This window comes from Vombatus ursinus, unplaced genomic scaffold, assembly GCF_900497805.2.
Source record: "Vombatus ursinus unplaced genomic scaffold, bare-nosed wombat genome assembly UNPS02009205.1, whole genome shotgun sequence".
Classification (NCBI taxonomy): domain Eukaryota; kingdom Metazoa; phylum Chordata; class Mammalia; order Diprotodontia; family Vombatidae; genus Vombatus; species Vombatus ursinus.
The window spans coordinates 41,385,703-41,397,151 of NW_020948983.1; the positions used below are offsets into that span (position 1 = coordinate 41,385,703).

The 11,449-nt window shown below is 40.8% G+C and overlaps 1 protein-coding gene across 1 annotated transcript; it reads right to left on the reverse strand.

Moving 5' to 3' along the window:
• Nucleotides 1-9,961: 9,961 nt before the first annotated feature.
• Nucleotides 9,962-10,630, reverse strand: LOC114035674 (lysoplasmalogenase-like). The gene has a single exon (XM_027851983.1). It carries the CDS (start codon nt 10,628-10,630, stop codon nt 9,962-9,964), a length of 669 nt encoding a protein of 222 aa, XP_027707784.1.
• Nucleotides 10,631-11,449: the final 819 nt, after the last annotated feature.

An 11,449-nucleotide genomic window follows, 5' to 3' on the forward strand; every position in this document is an offset into this window, starting at 1 on the left:
GGATAGGATAGGATAGGATAGGATAGGATAGGATAGGATAGGATAGGGTAGGATAGAATAGGCTAAACTAGACTAGATTAGGGTAGGGCAAAATGGGATGGGATAGGATTAAGATAGGGATAAGGTAGGGCAGGATAGGTTAGGGTAGAACAGGATAGGATAGGGCAGGGTAGGAGAGGAGAGGAAAGGAGAGGAGAGAATAGGGTAGGGTAGGGTAGGGTAGGATGGGATGAGATAGGATAAGATAGGAATAGGATAGGATAGGATAGGTAATGGGAGGATAGGATGGGATAGGATAGGATAGGATGAGGTATACCTAGGTTGTAAACCTGGGGGACTGGGAGGATGGTGGTATACTCTGGAATCTGCCTTGGCAAGATGAAAAAGTGAAACAAGTGAATGATGAGACAGTGGCAGGAGTCATCTATGAGACGTCAGATGAAGAGGAGGAGAGAAGAGGGAGCTCACGGTGAATGGCCTCATTTTTTTCTGTAAAATAAAGGCAAGGTTCTCACCTGAGAGGGTAGGGGTAGGGGAAGCCATGGGAGGTTTGAGGAGGGATGAAAAATTTAGAAGAGCCGCTGTGATGAGTAAGAAAGGGAACTTCTGATGTGAAAACTCTCCCCACCAATGCAGACAGCCAACTTCTGTGTAAGTTATTGTCTAAGTTGCTTAAGGCACTGACATGTTAAATTATTGACCCACAGTCACTTTCCCAGGTGAACAAATTTCCAGAAAAAAGGGGGGAGGTGGGGCTAGAGATAGACAGACACAGAAAGAGACAGAGACAGAGGCAGAGAGAGAGACAAAGAGAGAGAGAGAGGGAAAGAGAGAGAGAGAGAGAGAGAGAGAGAGAGAGAGAGAGAGAGAGAGAGAGAGAGAAATAGCAGCTTTACTAAACCAGGAACACTGTCTTCTATGAGGGTGCCAAATTTGCTCTGTCTCTCCATTTTCTCTGTACTTCCTCACAGGCTGGCCAGGTCTCCCTTGCCCTGCTGCCTACTCCTGTTCTCAGAATGCCTTGTAAGACAAAATGTTTGCTTAACAGGCCCTGGTGCAGACTAGATCATTCTTTCCATCCCATTGAGCTAGCTAGCCCAAACAACTTTGCCATTAGCCCCACCACTGCCTTCACATCTAAACTTTCAACTTGAAATTTCCTACTCTCCCCTTTCTTTTCTCCCCCCCTTGAGTACTATGATATAGTGAAAAGAGAGCTGGATTTGTAGTTAGGAGACCTGTGTTCAAACTGTACTTCTGGAATGACTTTAAGCAATTCATCTTTTTAATTTGAGCCTTGGCCTCCCCATCTTTAAGTGCTCATCTATTGTTTATACTATTCTACCTCATAAGGTTGTTGTGAAGAAAACGTTATAAACTATAATGCATTATTTTAAACCACAATTTAAAAACCATTATAAGTGATTTCTCTTGAATACAAGAACAATTTTGTTGTTTCCCTATGACCCCAACTTTTACTGCATCAACAGACCAGTGTTTATGTTTCTACCACATGCTCAGCACTATTCTCAGAGCTATAGGGGATACAGAATTATTTAATATGGAAGTATCCTGCCCTCAAGAAGGTTACACTTTAAGGAAAATAAGATTTGTATGAACAAAAAAAAAATAGAACCACTGGAGAAACTATATTGTTGTTGTTTAGTTGTTTCAGACTCTTTGTGACCCCATTTGGGGTTTTCTTGGTAAAGATACTAGAGTAGTTTGCCATTTCCTTCTCCAGCTCATTTTACAGATGAGGAAACTGAGGCAAACCGGGTTAAGTGACTTGCTCAGGGTCACATAGCTAGTAAATGTCTGAGAATAAATTTTTTTTTGAACTCAGGAAGAAGAGTCTTCTTGACTCTAGGCCTGGTGCTCTATCCACTGTGCCTCTAGCTGCCCGGAAATTATATAACAAAGTGCTAAATTAGTTTAGACTCTAAATATTGATAGGCATGCAGAGAATGGAGTGATTAGTTTGAGTAAACAGAAGTTGGGAAAGATTTTATGAAGGAAGCAGAACTTAAGCTGGGTCATAAAGATGAATAGGGTTTGGATAGGTTACTATTTTTTAGCTGACTTTTTTCTGTCTCAGATATAGGGCATGATGGTATAAAGTTCTTTGTTTAAGGCATTACACTTTTTAAAAGAAAAATGGCAAAGAGATATATAAAATGTCGGGACTATTACAATAGCCTTCTAACAGATCTACCGGACTCATGACCCTCCATGCTCTAATCTGTTCATCTCTCAGCTGCATAGATCTGACCATGTTGCACCCACTCCCAATTACTTCCAGAGTCCAATGTAAAATCCTGTTTGGCGTTTAAAGGTCCTCATAACCTTGCCCTTTCCTAGCTCTGTAGTCTTCTTATTCTTTAGTCCTCTCTATACAGTCTGTGACCTAGTTGCTCTAGCTTATTTGCTGCTCCTCAAATACATCCCCTCTAGCTTTCATTTCCTAGCCTATACACTGGCTCTCACTGGTGTCTGGAATGCTCTGCCCTCTCACTCCAGCCTTTTAGTTTCTCTGTTTTGACAGATAGGCTAAACCAGGTTGAGGGTAACTAACGGGCCATAGACCCATTTGTGAGTTGGGGGAGGGTTTCTACTCCCAAGATATGAAAACTCCCCCCTGCCAAGTGGAATGGGCAGATGTGAACAATTTGTTTCAGTAGGCCAGGAGGGAGGAGGAAGCAGGTTCTATGGAGCACTTAGAGCTTGGCTAGACTTTGAAGACATCAAGGTCGTCCGCTGCATCCCAAGCCATAGTCAGTCATCTTGACTTTTGTCTTGCCACTGGACTTCAATGACTCTGGAAGAGAGAGTGAGGCCTATGATGTCAAGCAACTCTACCTCACTTAAATCCATTTATTCAAGTCAAGAGGTATCACTCATACTGTCTTACCATTTTTGTGCAAATTTAGAGATATCTCCACTCCGAATGTTGACATAGACTATTTGTGCCAGATCTGTGGTAGAGCCTTCTGAGCTTGGATTGGTCTGATCAGCCACAGTTGGACACATCGTACCTTGACACCAACATAGCAATGCAATTTTGGTCCTCTTCGAGCATGAAGGACAACCAACCAACCAACCAACCACTGGCTTCTTTCAGCTCAGTTCCTTCCTTATGCAATAGGCTGCTTTCTAGGTCCCAGCAGGTGCTAGTGTCTTCCCCTTTCAGATTACCTTCCATCTAGTCTGCACATATCTTGTTTGCACCGAGTTATTTATGTGTTATCTCCCCTGTTGTAACATCAGGTCTTCAAAGACATGGACTATTTGTAAATTTTTTTTATATTCTTGGTGCTTAGCATGCTTAGCCTGGCACATAGTAAGTTCTTAATAAATGCTTGTTAACTGACTACAGTTAGAGGTATGCATATATATATATATATATATATATATATATATACACATACATATATATGACAGAAAAAGAACACATTTATATTGTTATGGTTTATAATGTTTTCCTTATTACCTTATGAGGTAGATAGCATAAACATTATAATTTACATTTTATAGATTAAGAAATTAAGTTTCTGAACATGCTTCTAGTAATTACTAGAAGTAGGATTTAGATATAGATTTGAATATAAATCTAGTGCTCTTTCCATTGTATCACAGAATGCAAAGAAAAGAAGAGTAATCAGTGGCGAGTTGGGGCTTTAAGAACAGGGTTTTAAGAACATAGGATTCAGAAGTGGAAGGAACCTTTGAAATAATTTATTCACTTTACTTGATAATGACTACAGCATGAATCAATTGTGTGCTGTGGCTTTGAGTTATCTTTGCCTCTTGTCTTTTCCTTATCTTGCACATCCAGTGGGGTTATGGAGTGCTATCGCTTCCATTCTGACAACATCTTTCACACGGGACATAAAGAGTATTCAGGGAGGACTAGTACTTCAGTATGAGGGATGCCAAGCCCTTTTCTGGGCTTTTCCTCCACTCACCACCCATGGCTCCAAGAAGCTGTAGCCACTCTCCAGTAAAACCATCTTGGCAGATGGACTAAACCAGGTTGAGAATAACTAACAAGACTCATACCTGTTAGTGAGTTAGGGAGATGTCTACCCCAAGCATGTGAAGAGTTCCCCTGGTGGAATGGGCAGATGAGAACAATTTGTTCCAATATCTATGAAAGTGACTGAAGCAGTAGTTGTGGAGTGCTTAGAGCTTGGTCAGATGTCAAGGATGCCAAGGTCATCCACTGCATCCTTGGCCATTGCTGGTTGTCTTGACTTTTCTTATGCCGCTGGACTTTGATGACTCTTGAAGAGAGAGTAAGGCTGACAATTTTGCTTCACTTAAATCCACTTGTGATGTCATTGATCCTTCTCGGAAAAGGGCAAACAACAATCTATCACATACATTCTCTCCTCTCTAGTCTCACTGCTACCACTTTAGTACATATATCCTCACAACACTTACCTGGGTGATTATAGAAGTACACCATGTCACATCCTTCATTGTTAGAATAACCCTTTTCTGTATGGAGACATAGTTATATCATTTTCCAACTCAAAAATCTCTAATTGATTGTTTCTTCTTACCTAGTAAAGTCCCCAACTCCTTTGTTATTTAAGTCACTCTGAAATCTAAAACAACCGTGTCTTTCCAACTTTATCTTATATCAAGGAAAGCTTGGGGAAAAGAAGTCACTCCATTATGGAGGTCATGATAGAGAAGAGGAGGAAAGATGGGTCTAATCTGACTTGTACTCTTAATTCAGAAAGATTAAGTTTCAAAGGATTTAGAGAAAGGATGGATAGGATTCAAAAGCCTAATGTTCTCAAGCCGAGAGGACTGTGAAATTCTTAAGAGAAATTCTGAGGACATAAGCAAAAATTATTTTGATAAAGAGCTCCTTATAGAAACTAAGGTGACTAACAGGTCAGCTCAGTCCAACTCAAGACATGAATAGAGGATAAAAGCAAGGGCAAGTGATATAGCAAATGGAAAAAAAAAGTAGTACAGTCCTTTAAGAATGTCAGCCGTGCTAAAGCCCACAATATGTTAAGGCTGAAGATGAATTCTAAGAATAAAAAGTATTGTGTTAACAATGTTGAGTATATGAGTAGAATGAGAAATAAGACAGGGACACTTCTCGGGACATATGATGGGAATGGACAAAATAGTTCATTCAAGCTTTACTTTCTTTCTTTTTTCTATTCCAAGAAAAATGATCTTTAAACATTAAAACATAAAAAAAGAGGGTTAACAGGGAATTGAGGCCAATGATATGAAGTGATAATATTTTAATAATGATAACAACTTATTAATAAATCTAAGTAGTAATACTAGTTTATTATCACCTTACTTATCATTGGACTCAACTCCTCACCATCCTTTTGTTTTTCTTTTAGGCACTTAATAAATTGTTTTTTGACTGACATTACTCTTCACAACACAGCACTTAGCTGTTCTCAATGAATTCAAGTTTCCAGGTCTGAATGAAATATATCATAAGATACTCAAGGAACTAACAAATGTGATTGATCTCTTAAAATAAAGAATGGCAAAGGCCCCAGAGGATGGGAGAGGGCAAATGTACCAATTTTATTAAAAAAAGAAAGAAAGAATAGAAGGAAGAAAGAAAATGGAGTATGCAAACTATAGGCCAAAGAGTGCAACATTTTATTCCTAGAGCACAATAAAAATTCTAGATTAAAATCCTATGTAAAATCCTAGACCTCTGAGGTCCCTTCCAACTACAGGATTCTGTGATTCTGTTAAGGAAGTGTGGTTTGTGAGCATTTAGACAAGAAAACAGTGATAACTAAAAGCCAGGATGTCTTCATCAAGAACAGGTCATGCCAGATTAACCTCATTTCCTCCTTTTTTTTTTTTTTTTGGACAGGGTAGTTAGGCTGGTTGATAAGCATAATGCTGTAGTCATAGTATACTTAGATTTCAGCACAGCATTTTTTGGGGGCTAGGGGCTGGGGACAGTGGGGAAGACTGCGTGATCTAGGCAATGACTCAGAAATAGGCTTTCCAAGTGAAAACGTTTGTAGACACCATTTACCAATAACCATTTCAAATAATGAAAGAAGATATTTGCCCAGAGGCAATGCCTTTTCTTCCTTGTGTTTCAGCCAAAGAGAATCCTAGGATATAAACACACCTCACAGTGTAATAACCCTACTAGCCTCTCTGGGCCTTCTACAAGTTCAGATTTAGGAAGGCATCACTATAGTTCTGATAAAAATTATGATCATCTCATACAGTTGAGAAGCACAAATGTAGGGGCAGATGAGTTAGTGGTTCTCAGAAGAGTCAGCACTGTTCAACCAATGACCAGACTAAATTATGATTCCCCCTGTGAAACTAGCAAATATGTAAGAATTTGGTGTCTCCCTTATTAGAATGCATTCTCCTGGAAAGCAGGGATTGCTTTGTACTTTAAATTTGTATCCCTAGAGGCTATCACAATATCTGGCACATAGTAGAAGCTTATTAAATGCTTATTGATTGATTAATGATTGAAATGATTAGCCTGAGAAGATAGATTTCTGTTGTGAACAAGGTAGCAGAGTTGTAAATAGATCAGAGTGACCAGGGCTTTATTTCTGGGTGCCAGTATCCAAGGGGCACATTTCTTCCTCAAGACCATTGGTCCTGCATCTTTTAGCAAAAGCTCCCCACCCTATACCACTCTCACATGGCCTGCTTTCCCCCAATTTCTTCCTCACTGTCTACTGATACCTTCGTACCTCCTTCAATTAATATGGATGGTATCAAGATTCATTGGCTGTGCTAAAACAAAGGCAGGTGGGGAGTGGAACGCAATCTGTAATCAAACTCTTTGAGAAATGGGACAACTCTACAACCCTTGGGCCTGTCAACACCTGACCCCCGGGTGGACTGTCCTCTGAATGCCCCAAGAATGACTGAATTTGCCCCAAGTTCTTAGTTATGATGTTATAAGATAACACCTTCTTCATTTAAAACTGACTTGTCCCTTGAAACAACACGAGGTGGTGGGGGCAGGTCATATCAGCTGGTTCTTAGATCTCGAATGGAGTGTGGATGTGTACAATGTAATGCTGCCTCCATCCCTCAGGGGGCGCTGAGGAGCAAGCTAACAAAGAGGGAACATCATCATACAGTTAGCTTTCTGCATTGGGGTGGAAAGTTATACTAACCCACCCCATGCCCATTCAGTTCCAACCAGAACAATAAAGTTTGGAAACAGTGAGCAGAGCTTCAAGACACACAGATCTTAGTTCTCCTGGGGCAGAGTAGTAGAGAACAACATTGATATTCCCTTTCTCTTCTTATTCTTTCCTCCTGATGTGCAGAATATAATTTAATTTAAGAGACACTAGAGTCAGAAGCAAAAGATGAGTTTTAGTCAACTCCATTTGTGACATACTGTATAACTTAAACCCTCTATACCTTGGATATTCTAACTGGAAGTTAGGAATAGTAGCTTTCCTTCCCTATTTCATAGGGATGATGTTTATATTAAGGAGAATTGGTGGAAAGCTGAAGGTATAGTTGAGAGGAACTCTAGGAAGAAATTTTATCCTTACCTTATTAAAAAAATTCATATTAAGTGCATCTTATGTACTAAACATGATTAAAAAAAAAACCGACCACACACATAATCCTTGCCCTCAAGAATTTTATAATCTACAGCAGGCATTATTAACCTGGATCTGTTAACTTGCTTTAAAAATATTTTTATAATTATATTTCAAATTCTCCTTTATAATCCTATGTATTTTATTTTATGCATTTAAAAAAACGTTATTGTGAGAAGTCTGGCTTCACCTGACTGCAAAGGGGTCCTAAGCGAGCATAGAAATGGTTTAAGGTCCTCTAATCTAAGTGATGGAAGGGGGTATAGTATATATACAAACAGGTATGAAACAGGTCAGAACAGAAAGGCATTGCGGCACATTTGATGGAAACCCTGCCTCATAGGCATAGGTGGGTTCAAGGCTTGCCTTTTGATATACACAGGCTCTGTGAACCTCTGTAATTTTTTTAGTGTCCAGGGTAACTCTGTAGACTTAAAATTGTAGAGGCCAGGTGTGGTGGCACACTTCTATAATTCCTGCGACTAGGGCTAATGGATTATAGGAGTTCAGAGCTGCAAAAGGGCTAGAGCTAATCAGGCGTCCACAGTAACTCTGGCACTAACATGGTGAGCTCCCAGGAGCAGGGGGTCACCAAGATGCCTGAGAAGGAGTGAACCAGTACAGGTTGAAAGGGAAGTGAGTTGAAGCTTTCATGCTTATCAGTTATGGGATCAGGCCTAAGAGTGGCCACTGTCCTTTCAGCCTGAGCAAGTTAGAGTGAGAAACCCATTCTCATTGATAGATGATAGATAGGTAGATAAAGAGAAAAACAAACAAAAACAAATAAATACATAAATAAATAAACAAAAATTGCAAAGAAAAGTATTGTCTTATATTGGTAGAAGTTCCATAAAAAAAAAAGCCAGAAAGTGGTAACGGCAAGGGACAGTACTCTAATAAAATCTGAGGTGAGAGAGAACACTTTTAGCTGGAGGGATCAGGGAAGTCTCGGTGGAGGGAGTGGCCCATGAAACAAAAGAAGGATTTCTGTAGGTGAAAATTAAGGGATTGTGTTTGCAGATGCAATAGATGAAAAACTAGTAATCCAGTTTTAGGCTGACCTCTGGCGATAAAAGGTCTGACTAGATGCAAGAGAAAATTAGTCCTGGCGGTGTAATCCAGCTGTGGAAAAAAGAAAACCTAGGAGAACCAGCTGAGAGACATGACCCACAGAAGTGCTGATCCCAGGAGGAAGAAAAGGCATGAGGGCCCTGCAGTATTGGATGCATTGTTTATCTTGGCTACACATGTTCCTCTATCTATGCCACACTACCAAAGCACTCAAAATGTGTACCCACTCTTGATACTCTGTGTTTATGAAAGAGTACACCCGGGGTTTATTGTATAGCTAATGTTCTTACCATTTGTAAGTGTCTTTGCTTTAAGCTAATTGTGTCTACTGGTTACTTCCTACAAGTAAGCACATTGGTGGGGACTTATGAGCTATAATTTTAGGAGTGCAGACCCATAAAATACCATTAAACCTGAAGTAGCAGCCACTTCCCAGGGAGCACAACATGAAAAATTATGAGCACTGAATTGAGAAGATGTATCAGAGGGAAAGTTTAGAAATAATTAATAGTTCCTAAGAAAATATTTTGGCAACTGCTGAGGAAGCAATAGAAAGAATAGTCTAGAATTAGGGAAAGAGAAAAGTACGGTATGAATTGAAGAGTCAAAAATTGGCTTTGAAAATACACTAAACAAATGGAGGAGCTGCAGGAAGGCAAGCAAAATAATAGACTATTTGTGGCATTATGAACTGACCAAACTATTCTAGAAAGCAATGTGAAAGCAATGCTTAAAAAGTCACACACACATATTATATATTTATATCTGTATATTACATATATATATTTCATGTTTCCAATATCAACTTTAGTAAGGGTCAGGGGAAAGTGGTGGTGCTGCTGATAATGGAGGGACAGGCATCACATCTAGGGACTTGGTGGGTAATGGAGAGAGGAGAAGCAGCATTCAAATCAGGAGGATGGTGGGTAACAGAGAAAAGAATCAGAATTGTGGGGGGAGAGAATTGTGGGTAATGAGGAGAAAAAAATTTCAGTTGAGGGGCTCATGGGCAATGTTGGGGGTAGTATTAGAACCAAAGTGATTTTGATTAAGGACGAGAAAAGCATCAGATTGAGGCTGGGGAGGGGTGGTGCATTTGCAGGTAAGGGAGCAAAAGCAGAGGAAAGGGAGAGATTGTGAATAACTGGGAGACAAGCACCAGGAGGGTGTGGGGTGGGCGGCTGCTCCAGAAGGTGATGAGCAGGCAGGAGGGGTCTGGAGAAGAGGCCGAGTGCTGAGCTCCAACTCACTGGTCTGCTGTCTTTGTGAGGAGGGCTCGTGGAGCTCGGTCAGTGTTGGGGGGCCCTGCCCTCCACTGCTGACAGAGCCAGCAGGGCTTGGGCAGTGTAGTAGGTGACCATGACCATCAGATGGCCTTCAGGCAGGGGACAGACGAAGGTGGTCCAGACCCTGAGGGCGTGCGAGATGCTAAAGAACAGGCCACTAACTGCCGCAGATCTCCCTCGGACCAGCGCCCGCCACAGCATCAGACACAGGATAGCTGCATAGACCACCACGGGGAGACTCAGGTGGGAAGGCAGGTGAGGCTGCAGGAGTCCAAAACAGAGGAGGAAGATGATCATCACAGACTGCAGGAAGGTCCGGCATGTCGGCAGCCCACCCAGGGCCTTGAGATAGAAGAGATGAGCCAAGGCAGAGGCTACCATGCCAACGAGGTACTTGTCGGGCCAGGTGATGAAGAGGTCCCCCAGGATGGAGCAGAGGAGACCTAGCCGGATGAATTGGCCATAGGGCCCCAGTGGGGTGGTGTTGTGGACAAAGAGAGCCAGAAAGTGGATGGGAAGGCATTTGGCCAGGGCGCTGGTCCAGCTGGGCTCCTGAGAGTGCAACCAGAGGAGGAAGTAAAAGGTGCAGGAGGCAAAGAAAGGCACCAGCCTCCAGACCAGCAGGGAATCTGCAGTGAACCTCCTCTCAGATTCCCTTCCATCAGCCTCCATGTTTGTCCAGACACCCCGAGAATTCTGTGACATCAGAATTACAGATAGATTCTAATGGTCATGACTACAAGCTTGAACCATTGGAACCATTTGTATATTAACATGTGTGTGTGTGTGTACCTTTTGACCCAAAGATCCCCTTGCTAGGCATATACCCCAAGGAGGTCAGAAATAGGGGGAGAGGGAAATTTCTCATGTAACAAAAATGTTCATAGAAGTACTTTTTATATTAGCAGAAAATAAAAAACAGGTAAAAACTCATCTGTTTGGGCCTGGCTAAACAAATTGTGATGCACAATTGTAATGGGATATTATAACAATGTAAGAAATGACAAATATGAAGAATTCAAAGAATTGGAAGAAATATATGAACTGATGCATAACGGAGTAAGCAGACCCAGAATATAGTATATACAATGACTATAATAGTATAAATGGAAAGAAAAAATAAAGAAATTGAATACAGTGCAATTACAATAACCAAGGATAAGAGTTGAGGAAATGCCCTCACATACCACTTCTGTGCAGAGATGAAAGATGGTGGGTGTGGAATATTGTAAAGACTGTCAGAAACGACTGACATGTTGATTAACTGTGCATAATTTGTATCTTTCATACTCTTTTATTCTTTGTTGCATGGGATGGTTTTCTGGGTAGGAAAAAGAGAAGGGATTTATTTAAAATTGAAGGTGATGTAAAAACAAAAGATAGCAATTTTGAAAGATCAAAAATAGATCTGATTTGTGAATATGACCATCCTTTTAATCATGCTGCCTAGGAACCTTTGCTTCCACGACAGAAATATCCAATACTAAAGAC